Source organism: Rhodnius prolixus, unplaced genomic scaffold (genome assembly GCF_049639745.1).
Source record: "Rhodnius prolixus isolate KJV_2025 unplaced genomic scaffold, Rpr scaffold_12, whole genome shotgun sequence".
Lineage (NCBI taxonomy): Eukaryota > Metazoa > Arthropoda > Insecta > Hemiptera > Reduviidae > Rhodnius > Rhodnius prolixus.
The window spans coordinates 8,123,020-8,136,764 of record NW_027411635.1 but is presented as its reverse complement, the minus strand read 5'-3'; the positions used below and the strand labels follow the sequence as shown (position 1 = coordinate 8,136,764).

Sequence of the window (13,745 nt, the reverse complement as noted above, 5' to 3'; positions counted from 1 at the left end):
TTTCAGGTGCCACACTGGAGAGTATTATTGATTGAAGCCGGCGGACAAGAACCCACAGGTACCCAAGTTCCCTCCATGTTTCTCAACTTTCTTGGCTCGTCTATTGACTGGGACTATAAAACTGAGCCTGAGGAGATGGCCTGCCTAAATGAGGTCGACAGACGATGTACGTGGCCTAGAGGAAAGGTATAATTACCTACCTGTAAGCTTTTGCTGGTGTGGGTGTGCGTTTGATAGAACATCTCGTAAAATGGGTTGTCCCATAGGTGTTAGGCGGTACAAGCGCCATGAATGGTATGATGTACATGCGAGGATCACGTAAGGACTATGACGATTGGGCCAAATTAGGCAACACAGGCTGGAGCTATCAGGATGTACTGCCATATTTTCTAAAATCTGAAGATAATTTGCAGGTATTTTTTTCTTTTTTTGGTTGGGGTGGGTCTTAAATTCAATGTTTACTATTCCAAATAGTTAGCTTTATTCCAAAATTGTATGTTACAGGCAGAAATCATGGATCCAGGATACCATGGAGTTGGTGGCCTCTTGACTGTGACACAATTCCCATATCATACACCAATGTCGCATGCACTGTTGCAAGCTGGCATGGAACTAGGCTATCCGATACGCGACTTAAACGGGGCCGGACATACTGGATTCGCCATTGCGCAGACCACATCACGCAACGGTTCACGCCTGAGTTCAGCAAAAGCTTTTCTAAGACCAGCCAAAGATCGTCCAAATCTACACATCATGCTGAACACAACTGTTACCAAAGTTTTAGTCAATGAGACTTCGAAGATGGCCTACGGGGTAGAAATATCTACAGGGAATGGAAAGGTAATTTAATAATTAAATAGCGGGGTTACTGTGAGGTAGCCTTGCAGGCGAGCCAAACTCTACGGAATCTAAAATTTAACCCTACTCTCAGGTAACTAATATTTAGAATACATAAGTGGAGTTTTTTCAGTTGAACTCGATTAAAAAATAGAGATTTAATTCTCTTTAAGTAAAGCTTTAATTGGATTGACTAATGAAAATTAAATTGAAATTAAGGGTTATATATTTAATTTTTATTCAATAATAATGGTTTTGTGAAGCAAATATAAAATTTAAAAAAATTACCTTTACGTGTACACCGCCACAATTCGTAACACTGGTATGCCCAGACCACATGCAAGTATATAAAAGAACTATTTATTTATAGCCTTTCTTTATAATATTAACCCTCAATTAGTTCAGCAACATTTCCCAATTTTCTCAATTAATCTATATTTTATTAAGTATCAAGTTAACTATGATCTATCCTTCAAACTTAATGATTTTCTTAAACCGTAATTAAACCTCGAATTTTTCAATAAACTTTAACTTTAATTAGATATAATCGAATCTAGTTTCCTTTCTTTTAGATTTGGTAAGTAAAATCCAAATTTCCCAAAACTAGTTTGTTTTGTACCCTAGCATTTATAGTGCTATAAGTAACTTTGATAGCACTGAACGCACACTTGAAAATGCGTACACACGCGCACATGCTCACTGCGAGGGGGAAGCTACCCAGCGATAACTCCCAATAGCTGAGCTAATTGCTCTCTTCCTAATTAAACTCGTAATTAAACATTACTTCAGTTCAAATTAAACCTTCAGGTAAAAGTTAAAGAATATTGCCATATTTAGACTGAACATTATACAGATGTAATCAGAACATTTAGAAGGAGTTTAAAAATGTTATTTAGCTAGGTCCGCTACTCCAAGGAGTCCTTTGGAAAAACTTTTACAGTGTAAAAGATGGCTAAAGCATAGATAAAATAAAGAATACGTTTTTCCTTTAATTCAAATTTAACCTATATTGATTCAAAATCTATTATTTCAACTAAGATAAACCTCGTTTTTCATCGAATTCGTCCTTTGCTTGTTGTCTGACGGTAGTTTGAACGCATCCTGTCCAAGCTGGAAGTGATTGTCTGTGGTGGAGCCGTTAACTCGCCGCAACTGCTGCTACTTTCCGGCATCGGTCCCGAAGAAGATCTTCGTAAACTCGGTGTGGATATTGTACACAATCTGGACGGCGTGGGTAAAAACCTTCACAATCATGTGGCATTCTTTGTGAACTTCTTCATGAACGACACAGCGACCACACCCCTTAACTGGGCCACAGCTATGGAGTACCTGCTGTTCAGAGACGGTCTGATGTCGTCTACTGGGCTATCCGAGGTGAGTTGAATAGATTGTGAATGCGGTCTACACTTGTAACTTTATAATGTACTCACAAAGCATTAGGAGTACACTAACTTCAGGTAATAAACCGAACTTTTTTTAGGTAACTGGATTTGTTAATACTAAATTCCAAGATCCAAAAGAAGATCATCCGGATTTGCAATTATTCTTCGGTGGATTTTTGGCAAACTGCGCTAAGACCGGTCAAGTTGGTGAAAGAACTGACGAAGGCAACATGTCAACTCCAGCCCCTCCACGAGTCATAAGTATTTCACCAGCTGTGCTACATACGAAAAGTCGTGGTAAGATATTCTAGATTTTAACGTGGGCTTCTGGCTTTTATTTATTATGAACTGCTGATCTTGTTTCTGTGAAAAAAAAACTAGGTTATCTCAAGCTGAAATCCAAAAATCCTTTTGATCACCCGATGATATATGCAAGATATCTGACAGATCCAGCTGATGTGGCCACATTAGTTGAAGGCATCAAATTAGCTATCAAACTGTCTGAATCCACGGCATTGCAGAAATATGGGCTAAGAATCGACAGAACACCAGTTGAAGGCTGCGAGCATTTGGCGTTCGGCTGTGACGCCTATTGGGAATGTGCTGTAAGGCGAGCCACAGGTACGGAAAATCACCAGGCCGGCTCCTGTAGAATGGGCCCAGCCGGAGATCCAGGAGCTGTTGTCGATCCAGAGCTCAGGGTCCATGGTGTTGATAGATTGAGGGTAAATAAAAATCAGATTTTTTTGTATTGTCGATTTATAATAAGGATGGGGCATTTATAAATTGGGCGGGAAAACTACAGCTTAAAGCAATATCTGGAGTATTGGTCTACAACTCAAACCAAAAGCTAAAATTATTGTTCTAATAATTCAAAAAACAACTACTTCTGTTTGTCTACGAACTTCCTGGTTTTGTTCAACAACTTAAAACGACTGCAATGCAAAACAAGTAGTTAGAGATGGTTTTGAATTTTATGCCGCAATAATTAGTATTTAGTCTATAACTCCTTAACAAAAGTTAGTTTAAAAAGTTAAGTATAAGAGTTGATTAAACGTCAAAAGGTACCCAAATTAGTAAAGAAAATTTGGGAATTTTATCTTTTATAGGAAAAAAGACAAAATTGTCAAAGTTGGGTGTTTTTCATCGTTACGCTTTTTCGTGCAGTTTTTGACGATCAACCCTCATACAACTGTCCTACCGGACAGTTTTAATGCCAATTTTTCTACCAGTGTTGGCCTATAACACAAATTATTAGAACAACCTCGTCTAAGTCTAATAATTCAACCTAAATGGACTAGTGATGGGTTATTTGAGCGGACTCGGTCCACTGGAACGAATCCGATGGTGGAACGAGTTGATTCGAATCCCTATTTAAAAAAAGTGATTCTGCCCCGTCCCAAAAACTTAACACAAATTAAAATGAAAATTCAACTGACTTGAGGCTATTATGTAGGAGTCACTGACATATCCCAACTTGTAAAATCGATCAACACCAAAGTACAAACCCTGGCGAGCCTAAAATACTGATGCTTGGAGGATAAGTTCCAAGAATTTTTAGAAGACTGTCAATAATTCTAAAATAATTTGTATAAGATTTGCTGAATTAGCCCATTTAATTAATTTTCTCACTTTTGAGAATTTATTTTTTTTATTACTACTTTGTTGTTTTTGCTATTTTACAGATAATGGATGCTTCAATCATGCCCCAAGTTACCACCGGAAATACCAATGCACCGTCGATTATGATCGCTGAAAAAGGAGCGGATATGACGAAAAATCGCTGGTTGGGACAACAGATGTGGAAAAAATGGTAGTGCTGCTTAAAAAAAAAAAAAAATCAGACAGCAACCGATAAGAAATAGTGCATGCGTTTTGGGGGGTATGCTGCACACCCACATCGATTTAGGGGGTCAGTGCTATAATTAAAGGTTCCCTAGGATTTTGTCTTCTTTTTTTTTATTTTGTGTCAAAATAGTCTCCAAAATGAAAACTTGATCTCTGGGATGTATTCAGTCTGGTTACCATAGATATGTTTTGTTTATGTGTTTAAGGTTTTCTAATGACTTGAGATACCTGAGAACCTAGAGAGAGGAATTAGCCGAGTTTCAGAGAATACTGGGTATTCTCTGGGTATTCCCCTCTTAGCATAGCATATCGCAAGTGTTCTTAGCGCCTCCAAACATATCTGTTCAAGTCAGCTAGACACATGCACTCCTAGAACTTCCACTGCAAAAACCCTTATCGTCTAAAAATAAAAAATATCCATACGCCAGTTTGAAAGTATTTATTAAATGTATATCACTTCATGTATGTCATGTATATCACTGGACCGAGAATTATGGCTTTTGGGTATCAGGAATATGACCGACCTAGGTTGTTACAACCCCCCCCCCATTCACTTCAACTTTTTTCTTTTGAAAACTTAGTTCCACATACAAGTTGATTCACTTAAGAATTTTCAAACAGATCTGCAATTAGAGTGAATATTTCTTTAGTTAGCACCATTTAAGAAAATTAACTAAAAACTTAGGTTTACTCAAGAATTTCTTTGAATTTATTCATTTGCTTAACATTTCAGGTAGCTAGTAGATCGAGTATTGCCCTGATTTGGGCACATTATAGGCATGCTTAAAAAATTATAGTTCACCTTAATATTATGTAAGTGGCAAATCTGCACTAGTAGCGTCTACTAAAGGCATGTTAAAATAATTCTAGTACCCTTAAAATTTATTTAGCTGATAGAAAAAGGTGAGAAAAAGGCACAATTAAAGAGAACTGTTTAAAAAAATTTCAGTTCGGAAATTTTTTTTGTAGAACTAAGCATTCTACTGAAAATAAAATATAGAAGCTAGTTTGATTTTAAATTCCTCTTAATATTATTAAATGTTAGATCTGTAAAACTACGGCCGGAACATATGGAGACAGGCTTCTGTTTCATTAATTATGACATAAATAGTGTAACAGTACATTGAATTGCCATGGAGTACTTGTTCAGTTTCCACTAACATTATGTAGGTTTTGTACCGTACATTGTACTAACTGTACTATTTCTAAACATGTTTGATATTAAATTTCCGTTGATAATACATAGGCGTTAGCCTGTATATTGTATACATTGCGACACTTAAGAGGTATGTTTCAGTTTAAAAGGTTTCAGTTCCCTTAAATATTACATAGTCGTAGTACACTTTACAGACTTGGGGGCACTTTACAGGAATGATTGCAGCTCCCCTAAACATTATATTTAGATTTGACTTTGAACTGAAGATGCAAACTAGAAGCATGCTTAGGTCACTTGTAAATTATATATAAGTGCACATTCTTGGCGTACATCAAAGACAGGCAATGAATTCCCCTTCCTCAGGAAGTATAGATTCGATTTTAAGCCAAACACCAGGGTTCACTCTATTTTCAGCCTGTAGCGTTGTAATATTATTCGTGCGAAGCGTTGCTGTCCTCATTTATAAACCAATCACTATTTTTAACTGTTGTTCATTCTTTTTGGTAACTGATTCATAGTTTCAATAGGATGAAAAAATAATTGCCATTTCACTATTTTTATCACTATATTACAGAATTTTCCGAAAATTCCAACACTTTTTTAGAAATACAAGAAGTGAATGAGAAATCCCAGACTGAATCCCCAAACTTTCCGACCTAAGCAGCCTAAAAATTCAAAATTCATCTCCCCATCACATTACTCCATAAACTCTACAGTCTACACCAAAGGTATTTTAGAGTAACTCAAAAAAATATTACATTTTAAATACTGTAAATATTTATTTGTATTTATTTTCGTTATAAATAAATTATGTATTCAAATTATTTGAATTTTTGTTGGTACCGATAAAGTCCTTAGCAAGACACTAATTAGATTGAAGGTGTGCAAAATAAAAACTGGTACACTCGAATTCGGTCCAGCTCTGAACCTCTCATCGCTTAATGTCACATCGCCAGGTAAGATCAGAAACCCAAAAAGTCAAAATTTAAAGTCATGGACATCATTTTTGCTTTAAAATAGTTTGTTTTAGAAAAATATACAAAAATGCTTTGATTGAAAAAAAAAAAAATACAAAACTATTTACTAGGCCGTAGATTCGTTTATATCTAATACCAATCCTAGAGATCCATTCTTCTTAGATATTTCCAGAAGGTTTCTTAACCCCTGCAAAAAATTAAAGTAACAATTATTTTCAAAAAAATAAACCTTATTGTAGCCTTAATTATATATTATACTGAGCAAACTTGGAAGAAATTAGTTGTATTTTGTACTCCAAAATAAATTTAAATTCAACCAATGTAACAGAATATGTAATCTTTATTTATGGAGTTTTACAAGCAATTTTACCTGATTTTCAGTAGATAAACTACGGAATTGTTCTTCAATTCTTGCAGATTCTATTTCATCAACTTCGGCTACTTTGCCCATAACTGCAGCCATTTCTTGGATCTTAAACGCTTGATCTACTATTATCTGTAAAACAGAAATGAAAAAATTTGTATGGGTGTGAAATTGTAAAAGTTAATTCCTAACAGTTCTGTGCGATTTGAATTCAACAAGGATATTGCTGTCTCAATTTCGAACGTTTAAAGAATCTGCTCATATCCTGGTTGGCGTAATTTTGTAGGAATGAGAAAATACTAAACAAATATTAAAAAATAAATAAAAAAATATTTAAAATCCATACTCCTCACCAGCCACGTGTTTGCGTATCTACAGTAATGAGACTGTTCTTTAATATTGCTCCTTTACAATATAATCCTATAATTAAAAAAAATAAAAGGCGAGCAAATACAAATTACGATTTATATTATATAACTAGCCCAGAATTTGCAAGGGAAGTAGGAACAAAAATTAAACATTTTTTTTTAATAATAGTCCAAACCGTTAAAATAAAAAGTGATATTCTTTTACATCAAATTCATTATCATATGAACGTAACAAGTAAACAAATGTTATATAAACATAGAGAACAGTTCATAGTTCTAAATTGCCGAAACTGGTCAAACACCAGCAATCTGGTTTGAGCTGTACCCTCCTTAACTTTAGTACTGAGTTGAGTCCATTGAAGTGACACCTTGCTTCCCCTCGATAAACTCCTTCCATAAATTCCTCCATCATTTGATTGAAGGACTTTGTGGAGTAGAGCAAGATATACTTTTATATATATATATAATGAACTCATTTTAATTGTGAAAGTCTTTTACAAAAAGAGAAAAAAATTGTCAAAGTTAGTTGTTTTTCAACGTTACGCTTTTTCGTGCACTTTTTGACGATCAACCCTTATACAACTGTCCTACCGGACAATTTTAATAAAATCAAAATTTACTTTTCCTCAGGAAGCCTTTGATAGAACAATCTCAGAACTATATATAAACTTTAATCGCCATTTTCCTAAGTCACAACTACTAATATTAGTGATAGGGAATATTGCTATCCCAAGTTGTGAAGTCTTGCTCTCGGCTCTATTTTGGCCGGATCGTTCTGTTAGCATTAATTCTACGTGAAAACTGCCATTAAATTAAATTACGGTCAGTTAAATTTACTAGAATTTATTATCTTAGTTATACATATCAATTATTAGCTAGAATTACCTCAGAATAACGCTGATTGTACATACTAGGTAAATTCATATGTGAATCAATTACTAATTTTGATATTTGCTGTCTGTATTTAGACATAATTAATTCTAAAGCGCTTTGTTGTTCTTCTAATGCTGCTCGCAGTTCGCGATTTTCCTGCTGCAGATCTCGTAGATGGCGATTCTCCTGCTGTATGCTGGCGATTAGAGCGTTATGTGGCCTGTGCCCAGCTGAATCATTCAGATCATTAATATCATCAGCGTACTGCAAAAAATGACAAGTAAAAAAACCATATTATATCAGTATTACCTAGCATTACCTATATTATATCAGCGGGAAAATGGGATATTTCACTTCATGAAAGTGAAGTTAAGAGATGCTCTGCGGCATTGGTTGGGCAAACATCGTTCTGTATGTAATCAGTATTTGTTTAAATAAAAAGAAAGTTTTTTTATTTTAGATTTTAACGGTAAAAATTGTGTCAAATACTAAGAGTGAAATTTGTAAGTTTAGAAATAATTCATCGAACAGATTTTTAGTTTTTTTAATTTGAAAACTAAATTTTAGTAAATTTAATAAGATCTCGTAATGAGTTTGGTGAATAGAGTGTCCAAGGTGGAGATGCAGTTGATATTTTGAAGTTCCTACCGATGTAGTTACAGTTTATGGAACAGAAACTTTAAAAAGTAAGTAAAAGTTTAAAAGTATCTGTAAAAATTATTATCTGAACGACGAACTTCTGGCAGTTTTTACGTTATTTAAATAAATAAATAAATTATATGAAATTATATATACATACATATATATATTTAAATATACACATATACGAGGGTCGTTTGAAAAGTCCGTGCAAAGTCAGAGAGATAGCACCACTGGCGCGTATCGAGGTTATGTTTAGTTAGTAGCATCTCTTGGAAGAACACACACAAAGTTTCAGCCAGATCGGTCTATTTCTTTGTGTTTGGCATTCGTTTGAATCGAGGAAGTCGAGTGATTTTCAAAAAATGGACGAAAAAGAATTTCATGTGTTGATTAAACACTACTTTATGAAAGGCAAAACGCCTCAAGGGACTAAAGAGAAGCTTGATAAACATTATGGTGACTCTGCACCTTCGATTAGAACAGTTTATAAGTGGTTTCAAAATTTTCGGAGTGGCCATATGGGCACAAGTGACGCTGAACGTTCTGGACGCCCTGTTGAGGTTACTACTCCAGAAATCATTGATAAAATCCATGATATGGTGATGGATGACAGAAGAGTGAAGGTGCGTGAGATTGCTAGTGCTGTGGGCATCTCGAATGAACGGGTACGTAATATTTTGCAACAACATTTGGACATGACAAAGCTATCCGCAAGATGGGTGCCGCGATTGCTCACGCTTGACCAAAAACGAAATCGTGTGAAGTGTTGCAAGGACGGTTTGCAGCTGTTCCAGAAGAATCCGCAGGACTTTAAGCGTCGTTTCGTCACTGTGGATGAAACATGGATACACCACTACACTCCTGAGACCAAAGAACAATCTAAACAATGGGTTACCAAGGGGGAATCTGCGCCAAAAAAGGCGAAGACCGTTCCTTCGGCCGGAAAGATTATGGCGACTGTCTTTTGGGATTCGCAAGGAATAATCCTCATCGACTATCTGGAAAAGGGTAAGTGCACATTATTCATCGTTATTGGACCGTTTGAAAACCGAGCTGCAAGAAAAACGCCCACGATTGGCCCACAAAAAAGTCCTTTTCAATCACGACAACGCACCAGCTCACACCTCAGCAGTTGTGGTCGCAAAATTAATGGAAATAGGGTTCCAACTCGTTTCACATCCCCCCTATTCTCCAGACTTAGCTCCCTCGGACTACTATTTGTTCCCCAATATGAAGAAATGGCTGGCGGGAAAAAGATTTTATTCAAACGAGGAGGTGATTGCAGAAACGAATGGCTATTTTTCAGACTTGGACAAATCCTATTATTCGGAAGGGATCAACAAACTAAAGCAGCGTTGGACGAAGTGTATAAGCCTAAAAGGAGACTATGTTGAAAAATAAAAAAGGTTTATCCCAAAAAATTAAGTAGTTTTTATTTTTGCACGGACTTTTCAAACGACCCTCGTACATATATATATAATAATAACTGGTTAAGATAATTCGGATAATAATGTCAGAGATGGAAAAAATTCTTAGTGCATTAATGCGTTAAAATTAGTGTAAAAGGCAACATAAATAAACAGAGGAAATCAAAGATATGTTAATGGTAACAATTAAAAAAATTGAAGAAATTGAAAAGGAGGTAAAAAGGATAGAATGGGATTGTAAAGAATAGGTGAAGTTAAATAAAAAGCAAAATATAAAAATAAAAATATTTAAGAAATATTAAAAGTAATTAATATTAAATTAAGAGTAAACTATTTGAAATCAGCTATTTCTTTTATTAGAAAAGTTAAAAACAATCCTAATAAACCTATTTTTTAGCTAAGTTCGAGTCCAAAAAAAAGAAATGAGATTTTGTACAAAAGTTTTCAATCAATATTTAACTGGTATTGAATTAACCGAAGATTTCCCTTAAGAGATAAGAGAAGAAATAAAAAATTTTCAATAAATACTATCGACCGAGAAACAGGCGAGAATGTCAAATTACGTTATAATTAACTTATTGTGAACTCAAGAATATTATGAAGACATAATAAATGCCGACGATATTCTAAAAACACCGAATAAAAAAAACACCTTAAAAATGCTTCACAAGAAGTAATGATAAGAAAACTCCGCACTCAGAAGACTCCCCTCTAGGCCTCAAATTTCACAATGGATCAATGGCCATATATCCCGGATCGAAATAAATTGCAGAAAGTGTTAGAAAACCCAAAATCCATAAGTAATAAAACTTCTGACAGTTCAAAATAGCAATAAATTACTAATTATTCTAACAATAAACACTCAAAAAAAGTAATAAACTAATTAATAAATATTGATTATCACCCTAGAAACCCCAGACACCCTAGGAACACCCCCAGACGCAAGTAGCAGAATTCACTTTCGAACGCCACACATAGGCGGATAACTGCATCAACGGCTCGAATGGTCTTCAAAGAAAAGCGGGTGCAACCGAAATATATGTTAGATGGCATAACTTGTACTAGTTAGCTATATTTCATTACAACTTTAAACTAGAGTTTCTAACTGACCGCTGGACTACAATACTCCATGTAGTGACAATAATAAAACATGATTTCTATGCTATCTTCTTGGCCAGAGCATAGCTTAAAATTTCCATCACCTACCGCTCTGGGAGAAACGCGCTTGCTTAGCAAATATTTCTTGATTGGGTTTAAGAATTAATTTGTATCCAGTTTTCTTTTCATCTTAAATTGTAATTATTAAATTAAAAATTTCAAAGTTAATGATTATTTCTATTGCCTTTTTCGGTTGTTTTGATTTCAATTTTCTTTTCATCATATTTTTGTTTCAATTAATTTTAGTGTAAGACAGAGAGTTTTATTTTAGCTTCCATTCGCCTACGTTTTTCTATTACAGGACCCCAGCTGCAGAGTTATCTGACGCCCTGTAACAGTTTCCCTTCGAGAGAAGAGCCGAAAGAGTTTTCCTCGTCCCAACCGGTAATAAACATTACTTTTCTTTTTTGGAAAATCTGCACATTAGTAAATTTTAGAGATAAACAGCAGTGCCCATAAATAATTTAGATTAAAGGGCATATTTTTCTGCTGTAATAAAGAGGCACTGTCTTGAACATACCTGCTTCATAATGTCCATCTGACGATGAATTGTCTGCCCCTGGCTAATCAAATTGTCTGCCACTAAATTACTATCCTTCAATTTCAACGCTAAATTTTTTGCATCTAACACTATCTGTTGTATCGTTAATGACATTCTGAAACAAAACAAAAAAATCAATTCTAAAATTTAGGTCCATAACTTCGCTTACATTATACAGAATCGGCACATCAAGCTTAGTTCAGAACTGGGTCTTAATACTTAAGCCGCAGCCATAGGGCACCAGTTTGTCTGTCATAAACCTTCCAATTTAATTATGTGACTACTCTTAAATAAAGTAGCTTAAATACTCTTGGGAAGTGTAAAGTGGGTAGGGTAGTCTATCAGTTTGGCATTTTCATGGTGAGCACATTGAGGTGAAATTTCAAATAACGGTAATGAAACCAAAGCCTGCTTAACCCATGAGGGTTCTCATATTTGCGTTAAAGAACCTTTCTCATTTATGTCGTAGTAGCATCACCAACAAAGCTGGATGCACAAATAAATCGTAGCAGTAGTAAGTGAAAACCTTGGGTTTGAATCAGGCAAAAAATGTAATAATAAAGTAAGTACTACTGTGATACTACTATACTAATATAACTAGGCAGGGCACTATTTTGATGATCTTAGGGTAAATCTGCAGAATAGGCACCCGAGACGTGGACTATTTTTGAAGTAATTTTATCTGGCTGTTACCATGTCAACTACCACATTCAATTTTACAAATATACAACATTTTTTACTGGCACTGTTTAACATTCATACTATAATATGGCGGGTTACATGGTCACAGCTACACTTCAACTTTTATAATTTTTATTTCATTTTTCACACCCCTATTTTTTCCCACAGCCCACTCGCCTACCTTCCGTTTTAAAATGGGGGCTTCGCCTCCCATACCCCCTCAAATAAACTAACCACTCTAAATTCTATTACATTCCACTATGTATAACGCGAAATTTGAGTAGAGACACATCTTTCATACCAAAACATAGTTTCCTTGTTCCTTGTTCATAGTGATTCTTATCACACGATTCGGACAATTTCGCAACTCCCTCCAGAATTGCGTTCATAAGGTCGCCACAGAACGAATGACTACTATGTCACTCACTATAAATAAAGTTACAAAAAAGTACAGCAAAGCTAATACATACTGGTGGAAGCTGCACACATCAAATTAACACAATTAGAATGACTGTAATTACACATATGATGCATAGAACAAAACTACACTAAAAACAAATGACTGTCCCCAACTGTCTACATGGTAACATAAATATTCACTTCAAAATTAGTCCACGCCTCGGGTACCTATTCTACAGATTAGTCCCTGAACACTAAAATTACTAAGGGAAGGGATTAGCGTATTGGATTCCCACGCAGAGATCCCGGGTTCGAATCCAGCTGCTGGCTCTTAGATTTTCTCTTCCTAGCTACTTCTTACAGCTCACTGTCCGGTGGTGAACAGTATTGTCAGTAACGAGAAAACACTGACCGGAGGCCGTCAGTGCACAGAAAAAAGCTCTAGGCTCCAATAACCTCAGATGTTGACGCGCCTTCATTCATTTTTTTTAAAAAATCTACACTAGAGTACCATAAAAAGAAGAAATCGTATTTAGTTCTTGTATACTTACTTCACAGATCAAAACTTGTACTTTTTTTTCTAAAACCAAAATACATTAAATAACTTACTACATTAATTTACTCAGTACAACTGATAATAACGATTAACTAACATTACACTACATTTGTAGCCTGATTGTTACCTTCATAATTTAGTCTAGAAAACTTATAGACCAATGTTGCGAGGTAACTATTGAAAATGAAACTAAAATATTATCTCAAAGTTTAAATCTTATAATTGAGTTTTTATACAAAAGGAACATTATGCTGACAATTAAAGCAAATATTTGCTTTAATTTAAAAACACTAGCCTCCACTAAACGTTATTTCAAATTTAGTACCCCTCTTATAAATTTTTATTAGCTTATACATATTAGTATACTGAGCAATACAATTAGTATCAAATGGGAGTATGACATGGATACATACAACGACATGATAACAAAATAGTTGGGCTATGCCGCTCATAGAAGATATCTTCTTGTAATTTAAATTTGTTTTCCTTTAATTGGAGTTCCCATTTAATCATGCCTCTTTGATTAGATTTTTGAG

At 35.0% G+C, this 13,745-nt stretch overlaps 2 protein-coding genes across 4 annotated transcripts in view; one reads left to right on the top strand and one right to left on the bottom strand.

Annotated features, from left to right (window-relative positions):
- Gld (Glucose dehydrogenase) overlaps positions 1–4,442 on the top strand; it is a 41,917-nt gene extending 37,475 nt beyond the window's left edge. For all 3 annotated transcript variants that reach the window (XM_074142811.1, XM_074142812.1, XM_074142810.1), the window contains exons 3-9: positions 7–186; positions 267–413; positions 505–840; positions 1,927–2,211; positions 2,318–2,516; positions 2,601–2,944; positions 3,905–4,442. In XM_074142811.1, coding sequence (XP_073998912.1) covers positions 7–186; positions 267–413; positions 505–840; positions 1,927–2,211; positions 2,318–2,516; positions 2,601–2,944; positions 3,905–4,036 — 1,623 coding nt within the window. In that variant the 3' untranslated portion in view covers positions 4,037–4,442. The remainder of the gene's footprint in view (positions 1–6; positions 187–266; positions 414–504; positions 841–1,926; positions 2,212–2,317; positions 2,517–2,600; positions 2,945–3,904) is intronic.
- A 1,535-nt stretch (positions 4,443–5,977) lies between these two features.
- Positions 5,978–13,362, bottom strand: LOC141461633 (FGFR1 oncogene partner 2 homolog). Its single transcript, XM_074142814.1, has 5 exons — positions 13,205–13,362; positions 11,553–11,688; positions 7,818–8,069; positions 6,571–6,696; positions 5,978–6,387 (listed from the first exon to the last, which is right to left on the bottom strand). The coding sequence occupies exons 2-5, from the start codon at positions 11,685–11,687 to the stop codon at positions 6,307–6,309; spliced, it is 594 nt and encodes a 197-aa protein (XP_073998915.1). The 5' UTR covers position 11,688; positions 13,205–13,362; the 3' UTR covers positions 5,978–6,306.
- Between the last annotated feature and the right edge of the window lie 383 nt (positions 13,363–13,745).